Here is a 13655-nt window from a genome sequence, read left to right as displayed (position 1 = left end):
TGGTTCCTTGTGCAGAAGTGCTCGGGTTCGGATGTGAAATCTCAGTCTAGCCAGACACATTATAAGCCCTGAAATCGTGCACTGGGTGAAAGATAATCTTTTTAGTAGGCAGTATGATCTTGTTGCAGAGCCAGATATGAAATCTTAGGCCTAAAAATGACCCATATTACCTGGTAGTTGTCTTTACTCAAATGGTGACATTCTTTTCCATAGTTGATAATTGAATCAACTTCAAGCAATTGAAGTCAATTAAAACAAACTCCATTAACAACTTTATTAACCTTTATGGAGTGTAGTGAGATTGTCTATCACCTCGGAAGCTAGCCATGCTGTGCTGGGGATTTAGCTCAGTGGTTCTGCTGACTGCCTCACAAGTGAAAGGACCCGAGTTCGATTCTTAATACCGGGAAGAAAAAAAAAAGAACCAAGCCATGATGAACATTAATTAGGTACCTTGACTTTACACACTCTGTTGATTAATCGCCTTCTCAATTTTTTTCCAGAAAGTATGTAAAGCAGCCCATTTCCGGGAGTCTGGAACCATAGTCTAAAGCTTTAGCCCTCGAGTGTGAAGTGTTCCTAATGGGAATTAAAATCCTTATTCATGAAGATGTTATTCTGTGGTCTTATCTGTTTTCTGACATCCTTGCGTGTACCCATGTTCAAGATGTAAGAAACTTACGTTTTATCTGGCATGAAGATTTTTCTGTTTTATTTGAAAACAAATATACCTTAAACTATATCTTTCAAGTTATTTGTGCACTACTAGACAACTTTCCTTTTAAATATTTCCCTAAGACATAGCTTATATGCAATAGTTGGTAATGGTGCTAATCATAAAGTTTTTAAATAGCAACCTCAAAAAAATGATCAGTAATATTTATTGGTTAGCTTCCATACCATTTACTCATTAAAATGTAGAACAAACAGGAGTATTTGAAAATGCTTCTGCTACAGTAAAGGTCATAAAAGATGGGGTCTCAATGTGGTAAAAATAAAAAAGTGGACAAGAGTTGGAAGATGATGAGATACGCAGACCTTTCTTTCTTACATTATATAGGGTCAGGCAAACTGAAAACTAAATGTAGCTTACTGTCTGAGGCTTGGCCCATGTTTCTCAGTCTCCAGCTCACCTACTTCCGCTGTTCTGTACCTTGCTGGCTTTCCTACTCTAATAGTATTTGCTCCTGTGACACTGGCTCATCCAACCTTCTAACTTAGAATCCCAACCCTGTTGGTTGTGGTCAGCATGTTGCCACCTGTGTTTCTCATGGTCACCACTGACAGCACCTGCCCACTGCACCCTTGCTCTTACACTATGTGTGGATCCAGGAGCAGTGTGTTTACAGTTAGCCCCAGCTAGGAAATGTGGCCTCTCCTTGGCCTGTTTGGGTCTTAGAAGAGAATCATTTGGCAGTTGCTCAGTGAGGTTGATGTGTAGACTCAGCAGAAATACTGCTATAAGATTGAATAAGAACTTCACATCAATGCTGGATTGGAAAGTAGCACGAGTGACTCTTCAACTGAATTTAGTGTTAACAAACCCAGGACAGTTACTTGTTTATGTGTATTCCTTTTCTAGCAGGTCATTATGTATTAAATGGGGTCATATTTACTGGGAGCTATAAATGAAACTCATTGTATTTCTTAATTAGATGTGAAGGTAATATAAGAATACCACTGTAAGTGTACTACACTTTAGATTTTTTTCCATTAATTAGAGTATTGTTGCTTTAAAGCTAGCCACCAAATGATAGGAAATACTAACGTACCAGTTCACCAGTTAAAATGGCTGTTAAAATTTTGTGTTTTTTCTTTCATTATATCTTCTCATTTGTAGTTAATATAAATGTGGCATATGGAATACTTACCCATCATATAGCAAGGGAAAGCAGAGTAGGTTGATGGCATTGTGCTTATGTGCTCCAAAAAGTAGTAGAGCTGGCGATCTTCCTGATATGTACTTGAGGGGGAAAGGGCTCCAGAAGTTAAGCTCAGTTTTGTGTATAATGTATTAGAGTGAAGGCTTACGTTGCTCAGCTTTTTATGCAGTGATCATAAGTATTCTCAGTCTAACTTCACAAGTACTCTTCTGAGTAACAGCTGTCTCAACCCCACTTGCTGCCCCTTCCCATTGTCAGCGCTGCAAAGCTAAGCCATATGAAAGAAGTGTCTGCAGTTTTTCTTTCACCTTGCTCAACAAAGTTGACTGATATTCATTGAAGACACTTGTTTCAGGTCCACATTTTTTCTTCTTTGGTCTCACTGATCCTTTGTGGTCTCCTTTGCTTGTTGTCTTCCTGACTTGCAGGTGCACTTAGACTGCACTAGAGCTGGGATCCCAGCTGTGTCCTCCAACTGCGCTGGTGTTTTCGTGCCACTAAAATGTATAGGTATAATCCTAGCCTGTTGAGTTCAGTGTAGGTGTCTGACTATGAACTTGGCGTCTTCATTTGGGTGCTTCCTACCTTATGTTTAAGATCTCGTAAGGGTTAGATGTCTCAGATTACTCAGATATTCAAGCTCAAAGCCTACAAGTCATCTTGAGAGTGCTCCCTTCTCTTGGTCTGCATGTCTCTGTCCCAGTGTCAGTTTGTGCTCTGCCATCTCTTCTGGGATTGCTGACCCCTTCCCAAACCACAGTCACCTTTTGGACAGCGTGTCTTTTAAGTAACTCCTGTACGCATTCTCCACACTAGTCAGAGCCGAAATGTAAATAATATCCCACAGTTTAATAAATGTCCCGTAAGAATTTTCAAGAACTTATGTGATCTGCTCCTATGTGTTTTCTTGCTATGAAACACTGAAGCAGGATAACTTGATAAAGAGAAGATTGATTTAGCTCACAGTTCTGGAGGCTGAAGTCCACACAACTTGGAGCTGTCCCTGCCTAGGGCCTCAAGGCTGTTGTTATTGCAAGGGGGTGGGGGCAGGGTCTTCACAGTCAGCAGGTACTCCCTGAAGGTACTCCCACCTGGCCTAAGGACCTCCCACCAGGGAACCAAGCTCCCTGCCCTGGGCCTGGGAGGACAGACTGCGTTCACACAGCAACAAATGGCCACTTGGTGTCCACCAGTGAGCACTTGTGTTTGTGGCTTTAAAGTTTTTAAAATAAAAATGGCATAGTTAGCAAAAGTAGGATTTATACCACAAGACCTTTTTGGAAAATAGGTTGCAATATCATTAAGAGTTCTAAATGTTGTTATGATCTTAGATTTAGTTACTATTATCCGTTAAGGTAATAGATTGTGAGAATTTTTTTCAATATCGCTTAAGGAAATTAAAAATTTCAACATAAGTGTCTGGTGATAGGGGAATTCTTAATGCCACGTTTTTTATACTCCAGAGTTAGATACCTTTTCCACTGCAAGTTTATTTATATACAGTAGTTTTCAAATACAGCCACCCTGCAGAGGAATTCTAATTAGAATGCTGAAAAAATGGAAATTTTGGTTTTTACTTTTGTTGAAACATCCCCAGGAACTTTAGATTCTATACCTTTTTTTTTTTTTTATTCCTTTTTTTTTTTTTTTTTTTAATAATTTGACCTAGGGATAAAAATGAAAAGCATTTTGAAAGACACCTTTAAAAACCAAACACTTCAGATTTTGAATGTTTTCACATTATATTTAAGAGCTTACTTGCTTATAATTTACCTTTTCTGGCCTGACTGCTTACCTGTCATCCTAAAATGGTTTTTGAATGAATCAATGTTTATATAATTTTAACACAGATGAAATAATGGTATTGTAAAGGGGTGTTAATACTAATTTATGAAGCAAAGTATTTCTGATGTTCACATAACTAACCCTATCTTTTTTAGAGAATATTTGACTTTTGACGAGGGTCTTCTTGGCCCAGGAACCTGGGTGTAAACCCAGTAGGTAGAGGAACTCCTTCCAAGACTGATTTCCCAAAGGTCTGTGTAAAGCCACTGTGGCCTCCTATGGTGTGGTTGAGATAGGCCTGAGTGCCGTTGGCACACTGCTGGCATACAGTTCCCACTTGTTCTTAGTCTTACTGTGGAATGCTGTCTTTTTCAGGGTGCTGCAGAGATAGGAGCACACGGAGAAATGATCTGGATAACATGAAAGTGATGCTGCTGGCCAAGGAACAACGGCTGGATTCTGAAGGAAGGGCTGCCACTGGTCCCACTTTTGTCTAGGTAAGCTGCCCTCAAGGACCTTGACTCTTGATGGCCAAGTTCAAATGTAACTAGACCTCGATTTTAAGTTTCTACCATAGAAGAATTGATACCTTGGGTACAAGAGTCAAATAAGTATGGAGTGATTAACTGAACCCAGGGCAAAGTTTAAGTCTTCTATACAGTTGGTAAAAAATATGTGGACAAGACTAAGACTGAGTATTGAGGCAAGAATGTCATTGAACATTTAAAGGAGCTATGAAGATTTCAACTGGACCAGTAGTGGTGAACCTATGGCACCTGTGCTGAGCAGACTATTCGTAACATTGAAAGGTGCTGAACTAGACCTCTGGTTGTAATCCAGTGTATTTATCCTTGCTAGCCATGAGATAATATTCTGAGATTCTGCTCACTCATTTTGTAGGGACAGAAACAAACAAACAAAACCTATTGTATATGTGTAAAATATCAGGTAAAGGCACTTTACATGAGAGTTCTCTATTTCAAAAGAAGACCTAACTCCATATATTGAAAAACAGTTTGGTCAGTGATGAATATGTGGACTTGTTGAATATTATTAAAAAAAACAAAAACAAGAATCAGTGTTCCTGTTTTTCAGATAATAGAGATTAAGTGTTTAGGAAGAGTGATTCTTAGATCGAGATAAAAGTTTTATGAGTCCGTTGCTACACAGTTAGGAAGTAAACACCTATGTGAGCGTATTACAAAACAACCAAAGAGTAGAGAGTTGTGCTGGTAAATATCTTCAGTCAGATTCACTTTCATTCAGGGTTGTAAAAACTATTTTGGGGGTTACCAGGAAGCAAACTCAGGGCCTTGAGTTTTCCAGGCAGGTGTTGTGCTGCTCAGCTATATCCTGGCACCTTGTAAAACTTTAAAAAAAAAACACACACACACGCAGTCAGGTTTTTGTAGGTTATCACATCGAACTCTAAATAATGCATTATAAGCTATAAAAGACAGTGTTTGAAACCTGAGTTCTTGCTGCTGTTTCACATAAAGAACAAGGTGGGCAGATGGCTGTGTGACTCTTTGGGTGGGGGCAGGCTCCTGTCTGGAAGTTACAAACTGACCTGGAGCATGTTCCTACACAGATTTGAGTATGAGCACAGAGGAAGAGGATTCTGACACAGTGACAGTTGAGACTGTGAACTCTGTGACTCTGACGCAGGACACCGACGGGAACCTCGTCCTCCACTGCCCACGGCATGGTAGGAGAGCATCAGGCGCGCTGTCTTCCGGCTGTCTTCTGGCTGGCTGGGATTCCCGGGCTTCATGCTGCTTCGCACCCTGAGATCCAGGCGGACTGTGCAGCCGGGCAGGGGAGGGAGATGATCTCTTTGGGTCTGATAGACCTTTGTTGGAAGCTTAAAAATTTTGCAAAACTGTCTTAAGGTTTTTATGTGATCATCTAGGGTGGTTTAAGATCCAAAGTCTTGAGATTTGTGAGCTTATTACTTTTCTGCCTATTCCTTCCTTATTTATTTATTTGGTTTTAAGTTCATCTTTACAAATCTAGTTCTATTGTCTCTTTTCTTGGTGTGTTTTGTGTGTGTGTGTGTGTGTGTGTGTGTGTGTGTGTGTGTGTAATCTCCTGGATCATTCAGTTTGGGAGAGTTTGGTTGTTCTTGTTTTATTTTTACTGAAGATTGAGTCCATTGCCTTCACACACAGCTGCATCCTCAGTACTTTTTTATTTTGAGGCAAGATGCCCCTGAGTTTCCCACGCTGGGCTTGAGCTTACACTCCTCCTGCCTCATCTTCTCAGAGTGCTGGGATTGCAACCATGTGCCACCATGCTTCTGCAGTCACCTTAAATTTTACGTATCTGAAACAGTTCTTTCACACACTTCCTAAAGTTACTTTTTTTGTTGTTTTTCCTTTAAATAAGTGTCCCAAGTCATAAATGTATTTAGGAATAAGTTCTCTCGTCTTCTACATTTATTTTACCATGAAGACTTGTTGATGGTATGATGTTTTTAAATTCAGCTTTCCTGTTTTAAGTCCCCTTTCTAAGTTTAGATTTTCTTTTCCTATCTGAATAGTTCTAATAGCCTTTAAGCCAGTCTCCCGCCTCTAATTAATCTTTCAGATTGCTAAAAAAATTGTTCATGGCTTTGTTTTTGGTGGCTCTGTGCATATGGCTTCTGCTGCCAGGAGTAGTCATTTCCCCAGCTTCTTCCTCTTCCAGTTAAGATACTTTTTTCGGCAAACCTTCTTGTACCTAGAGTCTGAACTTTTTTGTGCACTAGCAGCAGCCTCTTTGCCCTTCATAGCTATTGCGACATTGTTGTGAAATTGTTGGTTCAGTCCTCTCCATTGCACTATAGGTTCCTGTGACCAGGGTAGCCGTCATTGTTCTAGTCCCAATATTGCAGTACTTATTGTGGATAAATCAGCTATCCAACCCTTTCTGTGTTTGAGAATGGGAGGCAAATTTATGGTGGGCTAGAGAAAATAGTGTCCTGTAAGTCCCTTTGCACAACTGTACTGAATGAGCTAATGTACAAGAAAATTTGCAGTTCTTACTAGTTGAAGCTTTTGTTTTTTCTTTATTGGTTTGAAGTTCTGAGATTCTTGTTTGGTTAATTGCTTTTTCCTTCCATTAGAAGCTGATGAGATAGACTCAGAGGACAGTACTGACCCTCCGCACAAGAGGCTGTGTTTGTCCTCGGAGGATGACCAGAGCATTGACGATTCTACTCCCTGCATATCAGTCGTTGCACTCCCACGTAAGTCACTGTGTGTTAAGAGCCAGGAGTTCCCCCTTTGAAATCACATTTTAGCTTTCAAGAGTCTAAGTTGGCATTTCTAGGTAGACTTGGATCCTTTGCTTTTCATTTAGTCCAAAAAAATCTCTTTTTAACTAATTCTATGTGCCAGGCACATAAAATTTTAGGCTTTTTAGTCAGTGGTGGTGAACTTATGGCATACAGCCACGGTGAGCTGTTTGTATCATTGAAAGTTCTGAAAGGTTCCCTGTCACTCCTCTAATGAAAAAAATCTCAACCTCTTACAGGCTTCATGAGGATTCTTTTTAGACTATTTTTGGAAGATGGATTATAATACTCTCTCCTGTATATTTTTTAAAATGTACTATTTTTTACCATTGTTTTGTTTGTAGAGTAAGATTTTAGTCAAGCAGAGCAGTGCATGCTTGTAATCCCAGCACTCTGGGAGGCTGAAGTGAGAGGATTACAAGTTTGAGCCCATTGAAAGCAGTTTAGGGAGTTAAGAAGACCTTGTCTGAAAATAGAAATTGTAAGAAAGAGGATGTTGCTCAATGTATGGGCTTTGGATTCAGTCATCAGCACCACAAAAAAAGAGAGAATTTTTTCACATCCCCTCAAGAACCATATTTACCCTGAATAAAAAGCATGCTGTTCAGTAGGCATTAGCATTATTATCATTCCCATTCCTTAGGATAGGAAAATGAGATGCACGGAGATAGAGTGACTTTTTAAAGCTTGTATCCAGGCATTCTGATTGTAATAGGGTGTGCTCCTAACCCAGTGTTACAGTTGCCTCTTCTGTATAGTACATGGTGCATGGACCTGAAAGAAGTGCCTGATTTGTTTATTCTCACTGAAATTTTATTTTATTTTTTTGCATTGCTGGGGCTCAAACCCAGGGCTTTGTACATGATAGGCCAAACACTCTACCACTGAGCTACATCTCCAGACTCCCTCCCCCAATCTTAACATGTTTGTATTTCAGTGGCTTTTAGAATAGACTAGATTCTAAGAGAAATAAAACACTGGGTTACTTCTGATGTACATAGCAGACTGCAAAGCCTGTTGAAGAGTGGTAGCTCTGCAGAGCCAGGGTGGATGCAGCTGCTGCTGGCACTCTTGGTGCAGAGCAGAGCTGGGCTGTGTCTGAACACTGACTCTGCTCATAGCCTCTAGCAGGACACATCTTCACCTAGTGGAAAACACGAGCGTGCACTGTGGAGAGCCACAGCACACATAGCATCCCACAGTGGACATCCTGATCTGGAGGAAAACGGATGAGTTGACAAAGCGATAATGTTAATATTACTTCCAGGTATGGTAGATAACAAGCATAATATATATCTTTTTTGTTTGTCTTTTTTAGCACAACATATTTCTAATTAAATGAACTCTTTCTAATGATGATTTATGTGTATTTTTAGTTCTGTCCTAATGTGACTGCCATTATGTTGTGATTTTAAGGACTTGATTGATCTAGCTGTGCATGTGTTTCTATATGAATATTTTCTAAAATAGAATTTTTGAGTGATTATTTTGATAAAATTATAGTTAACTCATTTGGTTAAAGAAGAGTGCTTTGTTCGTGGTCACACGTTCAGATTATTGTGATATTAAGCAGATTCCTTCACACCCTCATCGTTTACCTGTGATAACATAGGTACGTTTACACAGGGGCACATGAGCTGTTTGATCATATATGGAACACAGTCTAGAAGAGTCTTAATACTTAGCAATAAGACCGAACTTTTTAAAAGGTGGGTTCAAGCTGTTTACATGTTTAAGTATATTGAAAAAATCAACTTAGGAAAGTTTCTGTACTTAAATGCTACACAGAATCATGAAGTTTGCTTACCACCCCGTCAGCTGCAGGAATAGCTCTGGGAAGGAGCTTAGCAGCCCCTCACTTCCCTGGGCTTCACCCCACAGGCCCCTGCAGCCTCCACGTGCCCTCTGACACTGATAAGTGTGTTGTCCTTGTGCCTGCTGGGGCAGCCTGGTTGGTCCCTGGCCTATGACACTAGCAAGCACCCTGTTCCCGCTACCAGAATTCCTGGACCTGCTGGAGTGGCCCTGGCCCGTACCGTGCTCAGAAGCCATCATATATCTGGCCTCCATTACCATTCCTATCACACCGCCAACAAGGTCCAGCAGAGTGGCCCTGCCCTGTACACCTACAGGAGGTGACAGATAGGTGCCTGTGTCAAGCCACTGGCAAGCCAGCCTCAACTGAACTATATCCAAAAGAAGCAATTACTCAAGCCTTGGGACCTAGGCTGTGGGGGCACCTGTAGACTCAGCTGAGAAGCTGCACAGGCTCCACACTACTGTCCCTACCTGAAACCACAGCTGACGTGGCACCTAGCCAGCACACTGGAACACCTCTCCAGGAGAGTTTGTAAAATTGGGAAAGGTGACTGATCATCAGATTTATAGTGTGAACACAGGGACAAGGAAACAGGAAAAGCAAGGTCACAGGATGCTTCTCAACACAAGAGCTCTCTAGCACTGACCCCAAAGAGAGGGAAACTGTTACGCCACCTAGAAAAGAATTCATAATGATACTTTCAAGGAAGCTCAGCGAGTTAGAATACAGGCAGACAATTCAACAAAAGTAGGAAAATAATTTATGATCTGAATGAGAAATTCAGCAGAGATAAAAACAAACTAGAAAAACAATGTAAAAGATCAAAACAAAGAGTTGGTTTTTTGGAAAGAAAATTGACAAACCTTTAGGTAGATTAACCAGGGAAAAGAGTGAGAAGATTTAGACACATTCAGAGATGAAAAACTGGTACCATACCAAAGAAATATAAAAGATCATTAGTGAAAACTATGTTATGAACAGTCGTACACCAATAAATTGAAAAACCAAGAAAAAATAGATACGTGTATAGGTACATACATTCTCCAAGATTAACCATGAAGGCATAGAAAATCTAAACAACCCATTAATGAAGTACTAGATTATGGTATCAGTCTATTTATAATGGTTGAAATCAAAAAGACAAATGCTGCTGCCTGCCTCACAAGTGCAAGGTCCTGTGTTTGATCCCCAGTATCAAAAAAAAAAAAAAAAGACAAATGGCAAATGCTGGCAAGGGTGTGAGAAGGGGAAACTCTTGTACCCTGTTATGGGGATGTAAATTAGCACAGGCACTAAGGAAACTATAGGCTCCTCGAGGAGGGGCAGAGCTGCTGTGTGCTCAAGCTGAGCCTTTGCTAGATGTATTCCCCTGAGAAATATGATCATTTCTGAGGATGGTGCCCCCACATCCATTGTCACAGCACCATTCTCAGTGTCCCCTTTTGGAGTCAGTCTAGGCCATCAGTGGATGCCTGCACAAAGAAAATGTGTTTATACAGTCAGATTTTACTTGGCTATAGAAAAGAACAAAGCTCTGTCATTTGCAAAATCTTGGATGGAAGTAGAGAATGTTGTCTTGGTTGAAGTCAGCCAGGCACTGAAAGCAGGTGTTGTGTTTCTGCTCATATGTGAAGGCTAATGGGGTGGGCTTCATGGAGATAGCAGGTCTGTTGAGGGTTGGGAAGGGGCAGAGCAGAGAAGTTGGAGAGGATGCTGAGATGCAGTTACATGGAAGAGTAACAGGTCTCTAGCAGTTACACATGTTATGAAGCAGGAGGAGAGGGGTTGGGTGTTGGCCAGCACAAAGAAGAAGACATCAGGGAGACAAAAACTAGTTGGGTTTTTTTTGTTGTTGGGTGCATACGTCAGGTGTACACTGTACCACGTGAGCATGTGCATTTATTACATGTCACTGTGGGAGGGGCTTCTTGAGGGTCTGCATCTGTCAGCATCATCTGGTACTGAGCAAAAAATTCATTGCTTGTCTTCATGGAGGCGAAATGATTTCTGAAGGTGTATATTCAGATTTAATTTCAGTATGTAGGTTTCTTCTACATCCTTCAAAAGATGTCTCTCTGGGCCTGAAAAGCCTGTCGGCACCCAAACTCACCTCCCATGTTAATTGTTCCTCATTTAACCACTTCTTTATTATAGTCATTGGGCATTGCATTTACTTCACTTTGTTCTCTTGGTGTAATTACTGTGTTAATTTAGATGATTCCTGCAATACCTCAGCCATTCCCTTTATCCATTTTTCACTCCCTTTACCATTCTGTTATTACTATACTGTTACTGGAATCCTTTTGTGATCTTTCTTTTTCTTTCCAGTTCACTTTTTCTTTAGTAAACTCTTAATGCCTACCCTCCTTTTCCTCATTGGGGCCCATTTAGCCTACCTCTCTTCTCTTGCTCTCCCCCAGTACTGGGATTGAGCTTAGTCTTTGCATTAAGCTACATCCTCAGCCTTTCCCCGCTGATTTTGAGATATGGTCTCGCTAGGTTGCAGAGTTGCCCAGAGAAGGCTCACACTTGGGATCTTGCAACAGGCTTCTACAGCTGGGCAATCGGGAAAACAGGTATGCCCACCCTCTACCCCCAGCTGATTTTACCAGTTTTTTATTGTTCCTCCTGTATTTGCATTTTTTCCTTTTCACTCAGCTGTGATTTCATGATTAATCCTTAAAGTCACTGTCTTGCTTTTACGTTTAAATCTTTTTCTCTCAACTACATTGTTCTTTGGGGAAATTATAAACTAATCTAAATATGTCTTTCCTGTTCGTGTCTGTACCGGTACAGCAGTGTACAGGAATTGTAGAAGATCAGGACAGGCAAGCTGAGCAGTTTATTGCTGATGAGTTAGCCTGCATTGAGCTCATTATGCTGCCTCCAGTCACACCACACTTTCATAGTGTCTTCTCCCACTCCTAACTACAGTTTCTAAAATTGTGAAACTTCTTGTACCTACCTCCTCCACATTGTTCACTTTCAGCCAACAGCCTTTTTACTTCACTGAGAAAAGTGGAGCAACTAGAAAATAATCTGTATATGTACCTGCTCATTCCCACCCCCGTCTGCACCTGTGTTCATATATCCTGGCTACCTCCTGCCCTTCTGTTTACCAGAGTTGGTCCCTTTGCCTGCTGGGGACATTGTTCATTAATTCTTTTCTCTACTGAATCATTAACTTTTCATTCTCTATCTGGTTCCTTCCCTATTACAAATACGTTTTTCTTTAAAAAGACCCTCAGCCCACTTGCCTCCTATCTGTCTTCTCTCTTTGTCTTTAAAGCAGAAGACTTGAAAGAATTGCCTATATTTGCCTCCATTTCTCCTTAAAATATACTCTAGGGAGAAGGATTTATCCCTTCACCTCAACTTTCCAGGTTTTCAGAGACCTCCTTGTTAAATACTGTGGTTGATGTGTGTGTGTGTGTGTGTGTGTGTGTGTGTGTGTGTGTGTGTGTGTGTGTGATTTATTTTTGGTCTTTGTCTTACTTGATCTGTCTGAATTTTTTGACAGTATTGATTTACCACTTCCTCCTCCCAGAACATTTGTCACCTGGCTTTTAGGGAACACATTTCTCTGGCTTTCTTTTTACATTTGTGTCCATTCCACAGTCTGATGCTGACTTATTCACACTGCCCAAATCCCTAAGTGTGGATTAGATCCAGAACTATGTATCTCTTTAGGGATGACACCTAGATTTATTTCAGCCAGACTTCTCTTAGCAGTTCATTATACTATTTGTACAGTGGAGCCACATTCAGACTTTTCTGAAGTTCTGTATGTTTGGTAGATGTCTCAGAGTTTGTGTGTGTGTGTGTGTTATTTTGTGGTACTAGAGATTGAACCCAAGACTTTTACACTTATCTACAGCCTTATCCCTTTATTTTTATTTTTTTAATTTTGAGACAGGGTCTTGCTAAGTTGCCCAGGCTAGGTTCAGTCTTACAGTTCTCTGCCTCTGCTTCCCAGAATGCTGGGATTACAGACATGCACCACCATGCTAGCTAAAGTAATGTGTTTAAAACTGAGTTCCTAAAATTTCCTGAATCCTTATGTTTGTTTATCCTACAGTCTTCCTCATCTCAAGGGTGGCAGGCCATATCTTCAGTTGTTTAGATAAAAAACTAAAGTGTCATCCTTGCCTCTTCTGTTTCTCTCACATCTAGTTTGCCCACAGATCTACTGCCATCAGAATACTGTCCATCTGCATGTGAACTACATAGCCCTGCACCCCAGTCCCTCCCTGACCTCTTTCCTGGATGAGTGTATTAGCTCTCCACTGACATCACGTGCGCCCCCTCTGCCCCAAACCTGGTTTTCTCCAGAGTGTCCAAGGTGCTCCTGCTGCATGTGGTTGTCTCACTGCTATACGCAGAGCCTCCCAAGGCTTTCCTGTCTCCGTGTTAAAGCCAGGGTCTGTGCCGTGGGCTCTCAGACCCACATACCCTCTGTTCCTGTGCTGTCTCTTCAGCAGCATTGGCCAGATGCATTACTCACAAGCACCTCAGGCATGCCTGTCTCAGAGTTCACGGGGCTCCCTGGGGATTCCTGAAAGACCTGGCAACGAGCTTTCCTCCTACTTTGGTCAGGTCTCTGTCATTTCCCTAGCCTCCTTGACTGCGCTTGTAAACGCAGCCCCACCCTGACACTTATGCTTTGTTTTTCTTTCTTATCTTACAGTCCCTATCAACCATAGTAAGAATGGTAGTTTACTCATCTGTCTTTCTGCAGTAGAGTAAAAGCTCCATGAAACAGTCTTTATTTTGTATAAATCAAATGCCCAACATTAAGCAAATGAGTATGTACCTGTGCGGGTGTATTGGTACAGAGTGTCAGTACATGGCCAGCTTTTATTCCATGGATTTTTTTTTTTTTTTTTTTTTT

At 41.0% G+C, this 13655-nt stretch overlaps 1 protein-coding gene across 3 annotated transcripts in view; it reads left to right on the top strand.

Annotated features, from left to right (window-relative positions):
* Positions 1-431: 431 nt before the first annotated feature.
* Positions 432-13655, top strand: part of Dmtf1 (cyclin D binding myb like transcription factor 1) — a 36811-nt gene continuing 23587 nt past the window's right edge. The window contains exons 1-4 of one of the 3 annotated variants that reach the window (XM_010636556.3): positions 432-669; positions 4044-4165; positions 5260-5376; positions 6775-6897. In XM_010636556.3, the coding sequence (XP_010634858.1) occupies positions 5268-5376; positions 6775-6897 (232 nt within the window). In that variant the 5' untranslated portion in view covers positions 432-669; positions 4044-4165; positions 5260-5267. The remainder of the gene's footprint in view (positions 670-4043; positions 4166-5259; positions 5377-6774; positions 6898-13655) is intronic. The other 2 variants (XM_010636548.3, XM_010636562.3) reach the window with 2 other exon arrangements.

This window comes from Fukomys damarensis, unplaced genomic scaffold (genome assembly GCF_012274545.1).
Source record: "Fukomys damarensis isolate Sample0158 unplaced genomic scaffold, DMR_v1.0_HiC HiC_scaffold_4, whole genome shotgun sequence".
In the NCBI taxonomy this organism is placed as follows: domain Eukaryota; kingdom Metazoa; phylum Chordata; class Mammalia; order Rodentia; family Bathyergidae; genus Fukomys; species Fukomys damarensis.
This window is presented reverse-complemented; position numbering and strand designations above follow the sequence as displayed.